Here is a 21,290-nt window from a genome sequence, read left to right on the forward strand (position 1 = left end):
TGTAAAACACCAGCACACCTTACATTAAGGAACATTTATTTCTCATTCATCAATTAAATACAGAGTGCAAATAGTTAAAGACTTTAAAATAACCGAACACTGAACATCGTACAAAGTTGGACAGAGTTTAGTACAGCTGAAATTGTTCTGCAGTCTTGACCGTCAAGTGCCTTAACAGAAGCACCACAAGCATTTCTTTAAACACCTACGCGTGTCCCTACAGTTTTGCAAAAATTACAATTACCACATTTAGTAATAACATCTTCGAATAATCATTGTGCTCAAATACACAGAAGAAAACAAAAACAATCCACAATTCATTGCGATATTAATATGTATGTCTGTACACAGAGCCACTCTAACAGTGACGGCTAACCGAAGCGATTAATCGACATGGCAGCAGGAGATTATATGACAGGCATGGGCTTCATCTTTGTGTCACATTGTACGGCAGGAAATAAACACTGTAAAATAAAGCAAAGAGGAAGAGCACTGTAGAGATAGCAAATATTTACTCCAAGACGGGACTTCATGCATTTAAATGAGAAGCAATGGAAGAGAAAAGCACGTCGTGTTCCTCTGGTACGATATATCTGGAACTGTGATCTTATGTTTGTGAAATCTGTGTTTGCTAGTAGTGCAGGGCTACTGTACACCTGTGACTGAAGAAAGTAGGTGTTATAACTTATGCCTTTATATTAACATGACCATCTTTTTTTTTTTGAGGTGGAATATTGGCCTCCTGTGTAGTTGGGATCCTTCAGTGCTGGCAAAAAGTTTTTACTGTAGTAGTGTACTGGCTATAGTGTTTACTCGTGCAGAAGCGAAGAGTTTATTCCTTCTTTTTGGCCCCAGGAACCTTTTCTCTAATTCTGCAAAACAAGATTCATTTAATGAGAACTGTTTTTACGAAAATGGCTTGGGTGTTAAAGGGATAGTTCACCCAAAAATGAAAATTCGGTCATCCACTCCCTTTTACGTTTTTTTTTGGTGTTCTGATGCACACATTGATTAGATACTAATCAATATATATGGGGCACTACCACAGTAGGGAAAAGGTACTATAGTAGTTAATGGTGCCCCTGAACTGTTTGGTTTCCCACATTCTTCAAAATATCTTCAATTTTCTTTTCAACAGAACAAACAAAATGTATACAGGTTTGGAACAACTCGAGGGTGAGTAAATGGCATAATTTCCATTTTTGGGTGAACTATCCCTTTAAGAATTTAGTCTGACTCACTTTCCCATTATGGAGTTAACCTGGGTGCGCACCAGTCCTAAATACTGATCAATCTGCGTCTGAAAGAGACCGAACAACAGCGTGAGATTCACCTTCCATAGCATGAACAATAACATGACTCTCAATAATAAAGTATTTACCTGGTACTTCTCATAAACCACTGGAACGCTGAACATGGAGATCACCACTAAAGAGAAAGTGAGAAAGTTTGACATGGTCAGGTTGAGAGAGAGACACTGGCTGGCTTTCAGAATGTTGAATGATATCATTTGTTTGGGGTTGCAACACCCTGACCCACAGCATTGTGTAAATCCTCAACCTCTTGAGCATGGAATTTTGAGTGTGTACTTAAGATAAGGATGACAATCAAAAAACACCACGCAAGAACCCTTGCGTGTTTACTAAAATGCTCCTTCTGGAGTTAAACTATAATTTGTGAGAATTCTGTATTGTTTGTGTTGTATTCTTACCCAGAATCATCAGGGTCAGGCCATTAAACAGAGCTCCCACATAGGTCAACAACCACATCAACACTGCAAACTAAACACACATAAGATATCGTTCATAGATCCATGTAAACGTAAATTGTGGCATTCAATTTAATTGGACTTTTGCATACAGTACAAATGGATTTGGAAAGTAAATCTGAGTGCACTGTACTCAGATAATCTGAAAACCGTAACGCTCTAAAAATTGGAGAAAAAAATATTCCAAATTGGAGAAAGCTATTTTAAAGAAAGTTAATTCTAATCGAACACAAAATAACATTATTTTGATCTTAATTTCCGGCTGTGTTTTTACCTTAATGGAGTCAACCAGATCCTGAACGAGGAACAGCCTGCGAAGCTCCTTCATAGTGGAGTTGACGTACATCTGAATTTTATCCACATACTTGCTAATCTGATCTGCTGAGAGAGCAATATTTACCTCCAGATATGCCCTGGAAGATAGAGAAGCCAGGATGAATAAATACACAATTATTCATTGCACAAATCACAAATGTTACACAGACTACGGCAGAGATCTCCAATCCTGAGGGGAAGAGTTTAGCTCCACCCCTAATCGAAAACATCTGAACCAAATAATTCACATCTTTAGGATTACTAGAATATTCCAGACAGGCGTTTTAGACCTCCTGAGCTAAGGGTTTACTAACTTGAAAGGGTGTCCCTCATCGGTTTTCTGCACTGCCTGCATGACTGATTTGTAGATTCGGAAGCTGATGGTGGCAGAGAGGACCGCCAGTGCGAGGTACGCAATAACGCTCACCACGCTGAACTGGGTTAAAGAGAACAGCAGCAGCAACACGCTACCAAACATCAGTCCAGACTGCTTCACATCCCGCCAGTGTAACAGATCCACCACTGAAGAGAGAGAGAGAGAGAAGAGTAATAAAAAAGGAGATTAGAAAATGAAATATGCTTATAATATAACTAAGATTCAATGACGATCAATTATAAAGTACTGTTCATCACAGTTAGAACCAACAGTAGGGCCTGTTTGGACATACAATCGACAGTTTTATAATGTGTATGGGTCAATGATGTATAAGGATTTTTATTAAATACAAATAAATAATATCTATTGCAGTGAGTAAAACATTAAGAATGTGGTGTACACATTAATGCAGATTAAAATTTGTGATTTTAGTGTTTTTCATCATATTTCATGTGGTATGACCATGATTTCTCTTAAAATAAATGTATTTTCTTGACATGCTTGACATTTATTTTTTACAAATCCTTAGTATTTAAAGTGTTTAAAAAAAGTATTTGCATTTCTTTACGTTTTGGTAAGTATATTTTTGTAGTTAAAATGTTAAAATTAAACTTATTTTTCCTGATATAAACTGATATAAAATGTTTTAAAAATACCATTCACAACCAGAGATTCATATTTCAGCCACAAAAATTAGATACATTTTATTGGTCCCACCACAAGTGGTCATTATAGGTCATTGACCCCTATACAAAATTCATCTGTTATGCTTCAGATCAGAATTTTTGCATTGTTAAATAATGGCTTCAAACTGTTCACATAAACAGTAAATTATAGGCCGGGTCACAAAGGGCATACACAAAGTGCCGTTTATCAGTATTTCAATACTTCTTAACCAAAGAAGTTTCAGAAGCTGTGATGAAATCACTGGAAATTATTTTAAGAAATACATACATTTCTATGCTCAGAAATGTCTATATCAAAGAAATCACTTTCCTGTTATTCTCTCATTCTCTATTATTGTACATTATCTATAGAAACCCTCTTGTTGAACCTTGGGACTATCAATTCACACCTGTCCACCTCTCACAGCACCAAACTCTAACATAAACCGTCTGTGTGTGCGCATACTGTTGAGAAAGAGCACAAAAAGCCACATAATCAGAAGTGTTGTAATCTAATGTTCAGTACACACGGTGAGCTATCAGCCTTGCTCATTCAGAGACTTTGGCATGTGGTAGAATGTATTTCTGTAGCATGGTTGATTCTGCAATGGCACCATCTTAAGTTACAGCGACAATCCCCGTGAGTTGAGTGTCTTGCTCAAGGGCACAATGGAGAGACTTCTCTTTACAAAGCTGAAACCTGTATTGTTTATTAACCCAGACCTTTAACCTAGGCTTGACCGTGCATCTTACAAAACTCCCAAAACACAACAATTCAAGTCTAGGTTTTGGTCAAACATGAACCAAAATCAGTATCTCAGATAACTCAGGTATGTCAGCTGATAGACCAGGTCTTACTGCTCTTTTACAGGAAAATCTTTAAAGGTTTGGACAAATAAAAATGAGTGAAGTAAAATCGTTGCCATGAGAACCGCCTCTGAATCATCCCTTCAGTCTCTACAGCAACTGAGAGCTCTTTGTTTTCTACACCTGAATTTGTTTCTTCGGTTTCTGCTTGCTTTGTAAAAACTGTTACACACACTCACATTAGCTGATCTGTTACACTCTAGTGTGTGCATGACATCTTTAGACCTGTGTGAGATTCTCCCATCGGTCCTATGGGGCTAAAATTAGCCTGGCAGAGCTTAGAGGAGGGCAGAAATATCGGCCATTTTTATCAGAGATTTTAAGTCCATGATGAAGCCAGTAAGATTTCAGATTTTATCAATCAATTATTTGAGAATCTCTTTTTTTCTAACCTTTATCTAATCATCCAATAAAAAAAGAAATTAATTAAAATATTAATAATGTTAATTTTAATAGTAAACAAAGCAATACGGCAGTTGTGTGTTAGAAATATTAATGCTGCCGTTTCTAGTCTTATATTGTGTAAAGATACCATTTAAGGAAGTCTTCAAATATTTTACACCCAAGTACAATAATACTGTAAGATGATAAATAAGATGTACATACAATGACAATGTATCCCATATCAACATGAACCAATACAGACACACAGAACAATTCTGTCACAGATATCTCGCATTTTTTTGCCAAATCACTAATGCTAACAGAAGAGAGATACTGACCTGAAGCACCCATGACTGCAGACAGTGAGAAAAGAGAGACAGTGAGTGGGAACGCACACAAAAGGAGAGAGAGAATGAGAGAGAAAATGAGGGAGGGGGGCGGCTCTTGCTACCATTGGCTATTCAAGAATGGAGGAATGGAGGCTTAAGAACAGCATAACAGGTGACAAATGGTACAGACCAAAGCAAACACACACGCTCGCTCCGAACAGAATCATTATCATGACCCATTCACAGAAGCTAATTAATCCACATCCAAGTGAAGTGTTTCTCCTATGTAATGAAAAAGAAAGGGGGCAGTGGCAGTTGCTATAGATACAGTGCTCCAGTTTCTTACACACATCGCTTAGGGGGCCATCTTAAAATAAGAAGGTGGGGGGGTAATGTCGTGTTTAAATGTCGGCGAGTAATTATAGTACCAGAGATCCACATCCAGCATGGCAGCCATGCCAACACGATAACCTTTCACTTCCTGAGTTAAAGGTCATGGCCATAGGGAAGGCCTATACAGGAAACAAGGGGTCAAGGTTTGGCTGGTTAGTACTGCCCTGGTGGCAACTTCTGCACTTATGGCATTCAGTCCAGACTCCATTAGTGTTGTTACGACATCATTCTTCAGATAAAGTGGTCACATGACAATTACAGGTAACTTGGATGCAGAACTGAGCACCCATGAGAAAAGATGGCAGCATTCATTGTAATAAATGAAGTGTTTTCTCTATGTATTATAAATCTTTTTGGTTTCTAAAAAGTTAAAGGAGTCATATGACACGGCTAAAACGAATATTATTGATTGTTTTAGATGTAATGTAATGTGTATACACGATTGAAGGTTAATTAACGCTGTATTTTCCACATACCGTGCATGTTTGTATCTCCTCTTTGCCCCGCCTCTCTTAAACGCGCGGATTTTTAACAAAACTCACCCATTTGAAAAGCGAGGTGTGCTATGATTGGCCAGTTAACCAGAAATGTAACGCTTCTTACCATATTTGGAACATCAGGTTACAAAGCAATTGTACTGACAGGTACGCCCACCTTACTTGCGTGTACATTTGGGCGGTCTTAGTCAACTCATACCACGAACTGACGTGGATTTGTGGGGGTGTGGTTACACGAGGCGTTTCAGGCAGGTCTGGGTGAGCATTCGCTTTTAAATAGAATGCATCTTTTGTTCCGACACTTTCATTTTTGCAATTTTTCGTGTCTCATACATGCATGGGCAACTTATAACACACCAAAGACACAGAAAAACACGTGTTCGCGCCATATGACCCCTTTAAATTATATATAAAATGAGGAGCTAGTAGCAATAGCTAAATTTAAAGGGATAGTTCACCCAAAATTGAACAACGGCGGTAGCCATTCACTTCTATTGTAATGACCAATGCAAGTGAATGGGTACCGCCGTTGTTCTGTTACCATGCGGTAAACGTCCTAGCAATTACCACAATGTAAAAAACTTCCATCACACGCTTAGTGATAGCTTATTGGTTAACTGAATGTCAGCTAATCTGAATGGCTGAAAATAGATGACCTAAACCACAACCGAAGACCTACTATCACAATCCCGATGTTCTACCATTGTGCTCCTAGTCAAGACTCAAGTTCGTTTCACAGGAAATCGTCGCTGGAATTACTGCGAAAAAGCTCAAATGCACTGAAAAAGAAGATGCATCTCTACATTATCCTAGGCACACACAGCCCTAGAAATTCCAGAGCTAAATAGAACGATAGTAAACGATAGGAATAAATACTCTAAGAATGATTCACTAATTGGTTACACGCATCATATGACAGAAAAGGGTGTGTCAAGATGATTTGAGGCAAACAAGCACCTCAGATTCCTTGCTGGCTTTGGCCAATCAGAGAATGTTATACTGTATGCTTAGAGACTTTTCATTTGGTGGATGAAAAGTTTATTCTGATTATTAAATGTAAGATGTTTAGTGAAGAGGAATGAGGTCTACAACCTTTTAAAGAGAATAGCGCACTGGCCTCCAGCCATTGAGTGGTTTTAAAAGTGCAGCAGCACTAAGTTTTATATATTTATGTGTTGGTTTGTGCAAGTCTGAGTCTCTGAGTGTGCATGTAAAAGTTGTCCGAGTGAGAAGAGACCCCAGAGGGGTCTGGGGTTTGATATGAATCATCAAAAATAAAGAGATGACTTCACGGTGATGTCATACTTGTTCTGCAAGGAAAAAATTCAGCAATAGCATAGTAAAAAGGAGTTGAAAGTAAGTGTTTGTGTTAAATGATTAGAGGAATTTCTAGATACAGCACATAGTACTAAAAATAGATGAGATTTACCATTTATTAATAGTGTTTTGCTTGTTTGAAAAGGGGCCAAACACAAAATCTATCTTCCTATTTACATGCAACGATTTCAGATGTTAACACATCTACACACACAAATACAGTGTCTATACAATACTGCCAACACTGACACAATGCAGTTCCTCCAGATGGTGTGTCTTTACTTCATCCCAACTCTCTTCATCTAAGCATACTGTAAAACATGCCTGTTATTCTACTGGTACAGTCCTGAAAAACACCCTCTCCAGGTATCATGGATGCCTGTTGAAGAGAATGATGTAATCAAAATGGGTGTGACCTGGTTGCTATAGTGACAGCCTCATCCATCGCTGCTGCAACCGTGATTAAACATAAAAAGAGCCTGAATTCTGTGCTGTAGCAACCACGTACCAAAAACGGCAGGGTTACCGTGTAAGCATAGCTCCGAAACAGACAGACCACCTGCCACCCCCACCCTATATCCCAAAACAGCTGCCTCCCTCTTTGTCCCACCAGCGCAGAAACGATAGGAAGCAACGGCATAATAAAAGCCACAAACCAGCACGAATAAAGGAATTATTAAACACATACACAGCAAAAAATATATCTGTGCAGTAGAATAAATAGATTGATATTCAGTTTTACACAAACACACAAGCACACAGACGCTGTACCCTGCCCTCTCCAGCCGCACGCTTTCTTTTCTTTATCCATGTCTCTCCCCTCGTCAACTGTGGTTTCTCTCGCTGTTTTCTGGAATCTCTTTTCCCCTCCGCTGATGTTATGTCTTCCCGAGACCCACTATCTCACACGTCCAAACGGCATGAATGGACAGAACAGAGAGGAAAAGCAAGATAAGAGGAGAGAAAAAAGATGGAAGAGAAAGAGGCTTCCAATGTTAGCGACAGGGATTCACAGACAGAGAAACAGAGTGAGCAAGCGAGAGAGAGAGAGAGAGGGAGGGAGGGAGGGAGATGATGCTGGATGAAACAGTAAACACTGCAGCCTCCACCGCAGAGAGCGGAGCGTACCATATGCGATGCCTGGGGCATGAGGGGGGAGATCATATCAAAGTGGCCCCACCCTATGCTCCCCCCCACACATAAAGCTTATACATAAACATAATCAGCTGTCACGTGACCTCTAATGGCATTGTTGTTAGCTAAAAAAGGGTGGCGTGTATGACGTCAGCCTATTTTTTAAGCCTTCGGGGAATCGTGGGTAATGTAGTTTTCCCTAATCTGCATGAATTTAAAAACAAAATGGCCCTGATACAATCTATTTTAATTGAATATACAATGAGTTCCGAGGTTTTTAAAGGGATACTTCACCCAAAAATGAAAATTCTGTCATCATTTACTCACCAACGAGTTGTTTCAAATCTGTATAAATGTCTTTGTTCTGATGAACACAGAGAAAGATATTTGGAAGAATGCTTATAACCAGACAGATTTTGCCCCCCTTTGACTACCATAGTAGGAAATAATACAATGGTAGTCAAAAGTTCCCCAGAACTGTTTTCAAGTTCAAAGTTTATTCGTCACATACAAAACCATACATAGTACGACATGCAGTGAAATGCATTTGCGACTGTCCATAGAATAGAGTAGAAAAATAGATAGGAAAGGAAGGAAGGTTACACTATATATAAACAATATATAAAGATGTACAAAATAAACAAAAATAAGCAAAGTGTGATCGAGCAGTCTTAATTGGTGTTCAACAGAACAAAAAAATGATAAAGTAATTTTTCCTACTATGGGAGTCAATGGGGGGCAAGATCCGTTTGGTTATAAGCATTCTTCCAAATATCTTTATGTGTGTTCATCAGAACAAAGAAATTTATACATATTTGGAACAACTCGAAGGTGAGTAAATGATGACAGAATTTTCATTTTTGGGTGAAGTATCCCCTTAAAGAAGAAAGAGCAAGAAGTGACACAGCAATTTCTGTCGTGTTTATCTTTTGGTGCAAGTAGGTTTTTGCTTATTTATTTCCATCATTTTCCTCTTCTGTTTTCCTTTTGCATCTTTCTCCAAATGGCTATCCTACAGCTTAAGCTCCCTGCCTCCTGTGTTACTATGGCAACAGGCTGATCTGTGCTGTGATCCAGATTGTCTCAGGATTGCAGTCAGTCTACTATAGAGCACAATAGATAAATGTTTTTAACATTATGTTGTAAAACACACATCCCTTTCACATGAAAGTATGTGGTGTTTACCAACAGGTTCTTAAATGAGATAGAGATATTTACAGTATATCTCTAAGTATTTCAATTAAAATCCCTCAGCTTTGTTACAGAAACTAACAGTCTCTACCGCCCTCTGCAGGCCATTCATAGATAAAGCCCTAAAAAGGCGTTGACCTCTTTTTTCCAGCATTCTAGAACCTTCAGTAGTACTCCATAGACATTGCATGAAAAATGTGTGTATGAAAACAATATAGGCTACAACATAAATCTGTTATACAGCCACTCTGTTTGTCTGTTGTTTTATCTATCCTGCTGAAAAACTACGGAAATTCTAATAGATTTCTAGATTAGACTAGTTCAATGGGAATTGTGTTGTTTTTAATGGAAACTAAAATTGTCACTGCAGGTCTCTAAGGTGCTGTATTGGGTTCTATTGGTGGGATGTTAGACCAATAGAATGGTGGCAGATGGGAACCAATAGAACACCATTAAATCCGACTGGAATAATTGCCCACAACATACTACAGATAGGAATTTGGTTTTAATGGTAAACCGTATGACGGTATTTATAATAGAAACTATTAACATTTGTATTTTTTCAGCAAGTTATAGCTGCTAGCATTGTCTTGGTAATACGTCAGTTATAAAGTTATATAGGCCTATATTATGGCCCGGTTTCATAAACAAGGCTTAGTTTAAGCCAGGACTATGCCTTAGTTAAATTAGGATATTTAAGTTGCTTTTATTTAAATGCCTTAGATAAAAACTTTACTTGTGTGCATCTTGAGACAAAACAATGGCACTGACATATTTAAAGATATGGCAGGGCAATTTATTTTCAGTTAAGACAGCTCAAACTTTCATTTTAGTCTGGGACTAGTCCTAAGCCTTGTCCGTGAAACCGGGCAAATATATTATTATTGCAGAAAAGAAAAGAAATAAATAAGAAAATAAATATAATATAATATAATATAATAACAAATGTGTGTGTGTATGTGTCATCAACAGCTGTTCCCTTATATAAAATGACAACAAAAACACTTCATAGCACTTGTAACGGTATATGTGCATGCACTGCCCCCATTTTACAAGAGGATTATATAAAACTACTGTTTATAACATTCTAGAGAGTACTCAGAAACCACTCGATCCAAAATACAATTAATTTCTCTCCGCTGCCAATGTTCATTCTTTCAACCTCAGTCAACTGTCACAATGTCAGAGTTTCAATGCCAAATGGATCAGATTCACACAAACACTGTATGTATTAAAGACAGACTTTGGCTTCTGATTTAGGCAGTTTTACATCTGTGTGCTCTGGTTGAGTGAACAAATAAATAAACACAGCAGTGCCATGTCACTCTTGTTAGTTTTTTCAGCTAGTCTTCAGAGGATATACAGTATACTGTACAGACACGGAAAAAATTAAGAGACCATCTCAAAATTATTTTCAGTTTCACTATTTATAGGTATGTGTTTAGGTAAAATTATTATTTTTCTTTAATTAATTCTGAACTACTAACAATATTTTGCCCAAATTTAAAATATAAAGATAGTTTCTATTTGCATTTAATTGCAGAAAATGAAAACTGGAGAAACAAGTCAAAATAACAGAAAAGATGCTCTGAGTTCCTATTCACTTTTAAGCAATACAACAGTAATATTTGTACAGTATTTAGGAAAAGTTAAAAAAATATTTTTTATGTGATAACCTTGATTTTAATCACAGTTTTCATGTGTCTGTCTTGTCATGTCATGCTAGAAATGCTGATTAAATTAAAATTTGGAATGGTCTTATTTTTTTCTGCGGCTGTTTATATAGTTTTACATGACAAACATCAGTATAACCTAAATTCCATGTACATCTTTCAAGTACAGTTTAAAAGAATTGAGAATACTGAAAGAAAGTGAGAATACTGGAAAAAAATGTATTGTGAAGTTATGTAAATTAGTGAGAGTACAGTTGTTTAAACTCACCACTAGAGGGAAAATCTCTTTAAATCAGCCTTGAATGAACTCAATACAAATCTTTCATTGTCTTTCTTGCATTGAAGCTGGATTTTTTGATTAGACTTTCATCAAAAAGACACACCAGCTGTGATAATGACATGAACAGTGCATACTCTGAGCAGCATTACAGACCTGTAGACGGGCAACAAAACTACACACTCAAACCAAGCCACGAGCTGATAAGAAACCAGACCAGATGAATTACACACTAAATCCAAACAACCAAGAATTACAGAGATTCAGGGCTGTGAAACATCTGTGAGGTCATGTGGTCATTGTTTTGTCATGGTTTTTGTAGCGCAATTATTTCGCAGTTCTGTGCAGAGTTTGTTATTTTTATTTTTTTATTTAACCAATATACTGTATATTTTGTTCAAAACATTCACAAAAGTCCAAGGTTAACATCAAACCCCAAGCGCCAATGCAGAAAGCAATATGTAACAAAAACGGACAAAACAAGGCATGTTAGCAATTAATCAAAACCAAAGTCCCTTTAGTGGAGGGGTTCTCAATCTTTTTGACTCCAAGGCCCCCCATTGTATTCAACAATATTCAAAGGCCCCCCTCCTCCCACTCACAAAAACTCATATTTTTTACCTAATAAAATATTTTAGAGCTTGTCATTTATTAGAAAAACGTTTATTCATTATAAAAGTGGCCAAATAATAAGATCTTTTCAATGCTCATTTTGTCTAATTTTAGTAATCTTGAGGCCCTCTTTGAAGTCAGCTTGGGCCCCCTGTGGGCCCCGTCCCCCTATTGAGATCCACTGTTTTAGGGAAACTGGCCATGTGTGCAACACCTCTAAGCAGCTATTTCAGTCATGCAAGACTCAAGTCCTATCTACTCAAATGTAAAATTGTAAATATAAACTGTAAAAATTGTAAAATTGCTGGCTGTAAACACAATTAAATAACATATGTCCGACCAACAATTAAACCTGACATCATGAATTTTGTTCTTAAGTAGGAATTGAGCTTAAAAACACTTTTTGAGGTCACACCTCACAAAACTCTGTATAGACGGTTTTATCGGATGCACTCGCCTTGCCCGAAGTTAACTTTTGTTCTGTGTTTGGTTATTAGTCTGGCTAGTGGCTCGTAAGATAACAATTTATTTTAGATATTAATATTTTATTGTATATTAATTGTATTAAATTATATTAAAACTACTCAACAATTGTTGATTCTTTGCGGAGGTCTACCGGTAATTTGGGCCACGTAACGTTTATGTTGTTGCCGCTGAAACGTCTACAGAACCCCGCCCTAGAGAATTATCAGTCTTCACTGACTGATGACTGGATCAGCATCTTGTTCATGTTCATATCCATTATCTTTGTCAAAACTTTGTCAAAACTTGTATATGTTGATCTAGAAAATTTTGTTCAATATTATTATATCATGTTGTTTCAATTTAGAGTGTTGTTGTTAATGTGTTCAACTTCACATCATCACAATGTGCATCACATCATCATCAGAGGACATTTCTCTGTCATAGTACTGAAATAACCCTACATTCCAAACCCACGCCCACTGTGCTGCTGTTACTCCGACAGGTTGCAGAGCAATGTTAAAAGTGACATCAGCCTTTAAAATAGCTTATGTATGATAATCGATGAACTAACCTCTCATTTTAAACACGTTCTCAGCTGAGTCTCGAGTTTTTCGTCCTCTCTGTACACACCGACAGCTAATCTCTTTACATTGAATTGATACTTAAGTCACTACTAATGCAATTGATGTAGACACTGTCTACAGTACACTGTCTGACCAAGCTGATCAGTTTTCAAAACCACATCAGATTTGTGTGCTGTGTGAACAAAGCATGAAGGAACAAAGCATCATGGAGTGAAACCTCTTACCTTTCTGTTTGTTGATGCTCTGGAACAACACAAGCGGAGCTGCATCTTTCTCTGTGGTTTCACTCTCAATACTGCTTTTGCCTTTACTCTCCTGGTCCTGAATGGAGTGTTGCTCCAGAGGCACTGTAGATGTTCCCATGACAGCAGGCCTGGGTTTGGTGGACCAGCTGTCTTCTGGTTGTGGCTTGGGCTTCTCAATGGGTGTTGTTTTTTCTTTCTCTTTCTCCTTTTCCTTTTCTTCTTTCTCTTTCAAGGTGCTGGCTGGGGGTTGGATGAAGGGAGAGGTCGAGGCAACAGAAGTTGTGATGGGCTTAGAGGAAGTAAGATCTGGGATCGGCAGAGACGTTTCAGGACGTTTTGGGGCAGAGTATTCCTGCTCCCTCTTGGGACTCTCCTCAGATGCTGATTCGATTAGCAGGTCGCTGTCAAGCTCCGCCTCCCGTTCTTCTCTCAACAGGCTGTAGAGTGGTGGGTTGCTGGGTTGACCAAATCCCCCCTTCATGCCTCCAGATAGCTCGAATGGGTTGCTAGCGCTGACCTTGTCGGGTTGAGGCTTTTCAAATGGATTGCTAGCTTTGTCACTGACAGATGTGTAGCTGGTCTGCTCGAACGGATTGCTAGATTGGCTGAATCCACCTTTTGAAGTTGGGGATTTTGATGTCAAGTCATGCATCGGTGAATCGGATTCTTCAGCAACCTGCTCAATTTCCGAATCTCCAGATTCATCTCCACTGATGCTAAGGTCTTGATCCCATGGAGAGGAGGGTTTAGGTGAGCTCTTGATGTCTTGGTCTTCTTGAACATTGGGACGATAGGTGGTGCTGCTGGAATCTTGAGTGGAGCTCACAGACTTCATTCCAGCAGGCTGGAACAGCACATCAGATGGAGACTCTCGACCTGAAAAAGAGCGAAGGGAAAATTAGTGAAGTGTAAAAGAAGAGCAATTGAAAAGTAGCAAGTTAATAATGCCCATACTGGTGTATTTTGGTGCTCTGCTGTATACTGAAACTGTACTGTTGTGAAAATGATTATAGTTTTATTTTCAGTTTTAATGTTTAATTACTATTGTGAATTAGCTTTTTGAATTTTAGTTTCTTTATAATTTTAGTTTAGTTTTTTATAATGCCTCAACTTAAACTTATTCATTTTTACTTAGCTTAGTTTTTCCAATAATATTTATGCTGATATTTCATTTTATTACATTTTCAGAATGTCGTTTGTTTATTACACATCATGGATTTATTTACACATCATGGATGCCGACGTATTTGCACACTTTATTTATTTTTTTAAGAATTTTTTTTTGGCCTTTATTTGACAGAGAGAGTGACTCTTTTCAGAGAGGACAGGAAGCAAAGTGGATGAGAGAGAGGGGGTAGGATCAGGAAAGGACCACGAGCTGGGATTCGAACTCGGGTTGCCCAGGACGCACCGGCGCCACATGTCGGAGCACGAACCACTCGACCACCTGGCTCTGACTATTTGCACACTTTTTATTGTTTTCGCTATATTAAAGCTGTATTGTACAAAACTGTATTGTGCTATAATATTATTTTTAACATTTCCACCAGAGGTCACATTAGAGATTATTGTTGTTCTATTGGTCACACGTTGTCACATGATATTCGCTGGTCAAACTTGACTTTATGAACGCAGCAAAGTGTGTCAGCAAAGTCTAGTGTGACCACAGAATAACCTTGGTGGAAATTTTGTAAAAAGTCAGCCGTATCACATGTGGGAAGGATCACCGTTATCATTGTAACTAAAACTGAAATAAAAATAAATAAATGACAATAGCACATTTATAGCACAAGCAAAAACTATCTAAAAATAACCACTGTACCATGAAAACTAAAAACATGAAAAAATATAAATAAAAGTTAATAAGTTATATTAAAAATATATAATTAAAACTACAATTACAAAAACCTAAAATAAGATATACACCTGTAGGGGAGTGGTTAGGGGAGTGGTTAGCTGATGAGGCCGCGCTGTCGTCCTCTGGTTCTGACAGTGTTACCGTGGGAAGACCCTGCTGACCAAAACTGAGAACACTCTCTTTTTCAGACACACCCCCTTGTGGAGACACTCTCACAGGCTGGGCCGCAGCAGCGTGGGACTCTGTCGTCACGGTGATCTTCACAGGGCTGGCACTCTGTGGCGTTTCCATCCTACGATACGAACGGAAATCGGCCAACTCCTCGTCCGAAGGATCTTCCACGTAAGGAAATGCGTGCTGCCCACCCGCCGAACCCCGACTATCCTTCACCTTCACATCTTCAGAACCGAGAGGGCTCTTCTCCAAATAGCGTCCCAGATCGAAGGGGTCACGGCTGGATTCTTTACTTTCCTTTTCCTGTGGTTTTGGCTTGTAATCTTGAATGTCATATTCGTCTTCATCATCCTCATCTTCGTCATCATCTCCAAAGGCTGCCATGGAGGGCTGCTGCTTATTTTTGGCATTGATAACACTACCAAAATCACAGAGGTCATCACCCATGTCCATGTAGCTGTAATGGTCAGTCTTGTGCGAGCCCTGCAGGGTCGTCTGGTGATCCGAGGGGTCACCCGGGGTCATGCCAATCCCAGAGTCGGTTCCAGTGGGAGCAGGTGGGGAACGGTTGCCCTCGGAGAAAAGAGCAGCGCCGTCATTGAAAGGATTAGAGGAGGGCTTTGAGGAAAGGAGAGATGTGTATAGATCCCCTTCTCCTGGGGACGACTTCATAAACATGTCAGACAGAGAGTCACCTAGAGAAAGAGAAATAGGGAGAATGTTAATGTATAAAGATAACAAAAGCTGACAGCAGCACAGGCGGAAAAAGCATCCATAAGTACAGCTGGGAATCGAGAGCTGGTTCCTATTCTGAGCATGAGGTGTTTTATAACATTTGGTTCCATTATGTCTGTCTGGTGTTTCAAACGACAACAGAAGGTTAAAGATTTTGTTGAATAAAATAATAGTGTATATATAACAAAGAACAGTTTTTTCGTTTAAAAAATATTACCAAAAATATTTTGAAAATATTTTATTTTGTTATGTCCATTTAAGGGTAATGTAAAATTGGAATCAAAGCCATCACTGTGTGTCTAAACTCTCAGCAACAACATTATCAGTTACCTCAGAAACAGAATGTGCTTTTTTGAACACACAAAAACAAAAAAATAGAAAAGGGAGGACAAAGAATAACGTTTAATGTTAGTTGTATGTAAGGGAGGGAGAATGTAATATGCAAAAGATGTAGTACAGCTAGCTGAATACATAAGCAGAAAAAAAAGAGTATGAGATAAAATGAATAATTATTCATCTGTCTTACATGACTGTAAATCTGATTCTCACTGGACTGAGATAAAAACAATAAGTGGTACACAAAGACAGCATTAAAAGGATAGTTTACCCAAAAATATAAAAACATTGTCATCAGCCTCGAGTTGTTCCAAACCTTTATAAATTTCTTTGTTCTGTTGAACACAAATTAAGATATTTGGAAGAATGTTAGCAACTTACATTTCTGGGACATCATTGACCATAGTATAACAAAAATTAAATTGTAGTCAAAGGTGCCCCTGAAGTGTTTGCTTTCCTACATTATTCAAAATATCATATTTTGTGTTCAACAGAACAACAAAATATACAAAATTTTTTACTGTGGTAGTCAATGATGCCCTAAAACTGTCAGTTGCTAACATTCTTCCAAAAATCTTTCCTTGTGTTCAACAGAACAAAGAAATGGAAAGATACAGGTTTGGAACAACCAGTGTTGGGTGTAACTAGTTACTAAGTAATTAGTTACTGTAATTTAGTTACTTTTCCCATGAAAAAGTAAAGTAAGGGATTTTTTTTGTCATTTACAGTTACTTCTGATGAAATTGAACTAAATACTGTTATATATTCAATAGTGGAAATTACATCAAAATTATAAGCCTAACTTTAAAATGTATGCTTTAATGTATCCTTCTCACATTTGTATACTTTGGTCAGTTAATAAGAATAATTTATGTAGTTATTTATTTGAATTAAATAAGCCATTTCATTTCTATCCTCCTTGAATCAATTCTAATCACAGTTGATGTAGGATATAGAAAGTAATTAGTAATAAGTTATTAAATACTTTTTGTAGAGAGTACTTTGTACAGTAATCTAATTACACTATTGCATATGTAATTAGTAACTAGTAATTAATTACTTTTTCAGAGTAACTTACCCAACACTGGGAACAACTTGAGGGTGAGTAAATGATGACAGAAATTTCATTTTTGGGTGAACTGTCCCTTTAAACTTTCAGACTCTGTTGAGTCCCTGTGTGCTGGATCACAGCACAGCCGTCTGAGACACAGCTGGAAACAACTAATGTTGTGTGTCTGTGAAATCATTCAAGTTATAAGAGTATTACGGAAAGTTGGACAATAAACCTTGTGACTTTGACATCTCTAATAACCAGTACACAATTTGAAGAGGGGACCAATGTAACTGAAAGCACAATGGACCTAAAATCCAGGCCAGCAGCTATAAAATGGACCTGCCTAATAAGTGACAGTGCCTTGTGTTTTATCATTGGCTGTATGGCTTTCATTCTTTTGCATAGCACACATTTTAAAGAATGTTGGTAACCGAACAACGGCTGTACCCATTCACTTGCATTAGTTTTGTGTCCATACAATAGAAGCGAATGGGTACCGCTGTTGTTCGGTTACCAACATTCTTCAATATATCTTCTTCTTTTGCGAAGGCAAAAGTCAAAGGTTTGATGACAAGAGGGTGAGTAAATGATGACAGAATTTTCATTTTTTGGTGAACTATCCCTTTAAATGTATTTATTGACCATAACTTCTAGATCTTTACCACTGTGCACTATCACAGGCTCGCTATGGCTGAAAGTGACAGGAGGAATGTTCCTTAACAATCACACTGCACTGTTTGTTGATCTCTCTCGCTGCCTTGCTCTCTCGCCTGAGTGACTTTGTGAATACGGACCAGACTGTCCGCACCAACATTCTTCCTCGTCTAGTCTTTTTCTCCGTATTAGCCAGGCGGAGAGAGACAGGCAGAAGACAGACAGAGAGAGCAGGATGGCGATTATGGAGGACATATTGACAAGCGTGAGTGATGTTATTGATGATGCGATCAGTGTTGCGGCATTTGTGCTGGATTAAGCCGCTCACCATGATTTCAGCTCACCCATGTCATCTAAAAAGCAGTGAGCTCACTGACTTGGCTACTGTAGAAAGACACTTGTTCCTATAAATAGACCTCCTTTTGTTTATTTAAAAAGGGAAAATGCTAAAGACTGAGCCAAAGACAGCCCAAAATGACTTGGTATGAAAGACAGGAAGAGAGAAAAAAAATAGAAAGAGAGACAGAGCGTGAGGGGTGGGAGTAAAAGTGCATTTGAATGTGTTTAAGACAATATGCGTAGCTGGGCTCGGAACCAATATGAGGAGAAAGACTTGGGTTCTTGTGTGGATGTATTGTTGTGTGTGTGTTGAAGCTAACAAGCACACGGGGGGATTTCAGGCCCTGGCTCATGAATATTTGAGCATGTAAGAAAGACTGGGCATGGGCGTATGCGTGCATATGCGTGCATGCACAGTTACCCCATAGCTAATAATAGCCTTTTGAGCCATAATGGCGGCTTAATCAGACATCCAATGAACCAAGAAACACCTGCAGAACCAGAAACTGATCATTAGTCTCACAAACTGAAAAATGTCTTACAAGCTTCTTGGAGGAAGAGTTTACGCAACTGTTAAAGCGCTACTTCACCCCTGAATCAAAATTTCCCCATGTTTTACTCACCCTCAAGGCATCCTACCTGAATATGGTTTTCTTCTTGAAGAATAATGCAGTCGGAGTTATAATAACACGTATCATTTTACTTCCAAGCAGTAGAATGGGAGTGAATGGGTGTTGACTTTTTGAAGCTCCAAAAAGTGCATCCATCGATCAAAGAACTGCTCGACATGGCTCCGTGGTCTTAACAAAGGTCTTCTGAAGCGAATCGATGCGTTTGTTTAAGAGAAATATCCATATTGACAGCGACAGCTTTTATCGATGGATTCACTTTTTGGAGCATCAAAACGTCAACGCCCATTCTACCGCTTGGAAGTAAAATGATACATGGTTTTATAACTCCGACTGCATTATTCTTCAAGAAGAAAACCATTTTCAGTTAGGATGCCTTAAGGGTGAGTAAAACATGGGGAAAATTGTATTCAGGGGTGAAGCTCCTAAATGTATAAAAATAACAAAAGCATCATAAACAGCTCATGGCATGGGCATTATTTTTGATTTGACGGATGAGAAAGAATATTAGTAAATGACTTTGGGATTTAATATCAATATGTTAGACTCAGAAATGTCTGTAAACTAATGTACTGTAAACGAATGTCTCTCACTCCCGCCAGTATGGATCAATGATTTTTATGATCTCATCCTGCACTTCAGCTTAGTGTCTCCCAGACTGTGAGGTAAACTAACCATTATCGGCCATATATTAAAAGAGGGAGGAGTCACTCAATATGCCCCACCCTAACTTCCTGTTTCAGTGGAAATTGCATCAAGGCAGCTGTGCATTTCATTTAAGTAAACTGTTCATCACACAAAGCTTAAAGTGGCCATTTAAAGTGTTTTACAGAAAAAATAACCAGCATCCATGTTTAGAACAACACGTGAGTGAGTAAATGATGAACTTTCATTTAAAGCTAATCATGTAAATCAATGAAAGTGAATGATGTACCATAGTATGTGCACCTACAGTATGTATGAAAGTTTTATAGCGTGTATGAATATTGATGTTATTTACGTAATGAACTCAAAACTTAAAAGATTTTTTTAGGTCTCCAGTCCTGCATAAGTTAATAATGGTTAATAAAAGAATAACCTTATTCAACTCACTTTGGGGCCACATACACAGCTCTCTCTGTTCCTTCACTCCACTTTGCTTTAATCATCTCTATTTAAAGCACCCATATCTATATAAAGATATAGTGAGGCCAGAATCAGCAAACCCCGGTCAAAAAACTTGACAATACGAGCTGTCATATTGAAGTTTTAATAGTCCTGCTATGATACATGAGGACATTTATTAGAGGCGCGGACAATATTGAGCTATGATTTAGACATAGAGCAAGACGTATTACAGGGAAAATGTGAAATATGCTGATGTCATAGACAGTAATGATGATTATCGCTCTGGCTTTGTGAAAAGAGGACAGGATCTACAAAGGCATCAATAGCTTTGAGATGTGTCCTGCCATCATTTCTGCATAATTCTAAAAAACAACACAGAGCACAATATAATGTTTGTTTGTTTTATTGTGTGTGTGTGTGTGTGTGTGTGTGGTTTGTTTGACCTTACAGCTTAAACCAGTTGCCTAGAGCCCACTGCGCGTTTGTGTATGCACTGTCACACCCATGGCCTTGTCTGTCTCTTCATCTTCAAATCACCATCTTCTTCTTTTATCCCCGGCTTTACCGGCGACGATAGCAAGCGGATCTCGCCGCAAAGACGCACAATGCGAAATAAAATACGGAATTACCTGTAGATGCAGTTTCCATGGCAACGCCGCTTCCTTCAAAAGAATGGAATTGTTGCTCGGGCGCGTTCGTCTCGCGTTCCCAGTCTTTTGCGTGGAGCTCGTCCCGCATCTCGTCGAAACGGGGCCCTGCGCTTCCAAACATCCCGTTCTTCTCCTCACCGAACCACTTGCCATCCAAACCCGGCCCCTCGTTCGAATTAGCGGACATGCTTACAGGGAGAGACGCAGAGATGACTACGACGAAGCGAGAACGACTCTTTGAAATTGCAGACGGAATTCAAAGATGTGACGCTAAATATGGCCGATCCTGACCGATGCTTCCCGTCTCGCGGCAGCGGAGCCAGTGGGCTCGATGTGTTTGGTTGAGTGTCACGGAGCTGACGTCACTGTATCTGTGCGGCTCGCGGTTGGCACGGAATTAGGACGGAGCGAACGACATTCCGGTTAGAGGACTGTCCGCGTGCGCGCGCCTACACACCACGGGCGTGGTTCACACCACAACAAAGTGTATAGCCTATAATATACACCTAAATATTTTCTGTTTGGTGTAAGCGCAAAAGACCGACATACGTTATAACCATAAGAGGGAGATGCCATCCCACAATAAATATGTATTTTAGACCTTGTTTAGAAAAAAACATAAATGATCTAAACCACACATGATGTGACTTAAATATTATATG

At 38.6% G+C, this 21,290-nt stretch overlaps 1 protein-coding gene across 3 annotated transcripts; it reads right to left on the bottom strand.

Annotated features, from left to right (window-relative positions):
• Window positions 1-19: 19 nt before the first annotated feature.
• On the bottom strand, window positions 20-20,952 carry rtn1a (reticulon 1a). 3 transcript variants are annotated; one of them, XM_057343024.1, is made up of 9 exons: window positions 20,608-20,952; window positions 15,019-15,819; window positions 13,072-13,968; window positions 2,398-2,605; window positions 2,043-2,181; window positions 1,712-1,781; window positions 1,382-1,428; window positions 1,242-1,300; window positions 20-872 (listed from the first exon to the last, which is right to left on the bottom strand). In XM_057343024.1, the coding sequence occupies exons 1-9, from the start codon at window positions 20,813-20,815 to the stop codon at window positions 833-835; spliced, it is 2,469 nt and encodes an 822-aa protein (XP_057199007.1). In that variant the 5' UTR covers window positions 20,816-20,952; the 3' UTR covers window positions 20-832. The 3 variants fall into 3 exon arrangements, with proteins under 3 accessions (XP_057199007.1, XP_057199008.1, XP_057199009.1); XM_057343025.1 differs by lacking the exons at window positions 13,072-13,968; window positions 15,019-15,819; window positions 20,608-20,952 and adding exons at window positions 4,714-4,728; window positions 7,683-8,017; XM_057343026.1 differs by lacking the exons at window positions 13,072-13,968; window positions 15,019-15,819; window positions 20,608-20,952 and adding an exon at window positions 7,683-8,014.
• Between the last annotated feature and the right edge of the window lie 338 nt (window positions 20,953-21,290).

The sequence above is a fragment of the Triplophysa rosa genome, linkage group LG9 (genome assembly GCF_024868665.1).
Source record: "Triplophysa rosa linkage group LG9, Trosa_1v2, whole genome shotgun sequence".
Taxonomy (NCBI): Eukaryota; Metazoa; Chordata; class Actinopteri; order Cypriniformes; family Nemacheilidae; genus Triplophysa; species Triplophysa rosa.

Excerpts from the sequence above, each read along its gene's own strand:
- rtn1a (XM_057343024.1), bottom strand. The coding sequence starts at position 20,815 with ATGTCCGCTAATTCGAACGAGGGGCCGGGTTTGGATGGCAAGTGGTTC. Across the intron at positions 13,969-15,018 it reads CCCTAACCACTCCCCTACAG|GTCGAGAGTCTCCATCTGAT; the intron begins GTGTATATCTTA and ends GCTCTTTTTCAG. Across the intron at positions 1,782-2,042 it reads ATCTGGTTGACTCCATTAAG|TTTGCAGTGTTGATGTGGTT; the intron begins GTAAAAACACAG and ends ATGTGTGTTTAG.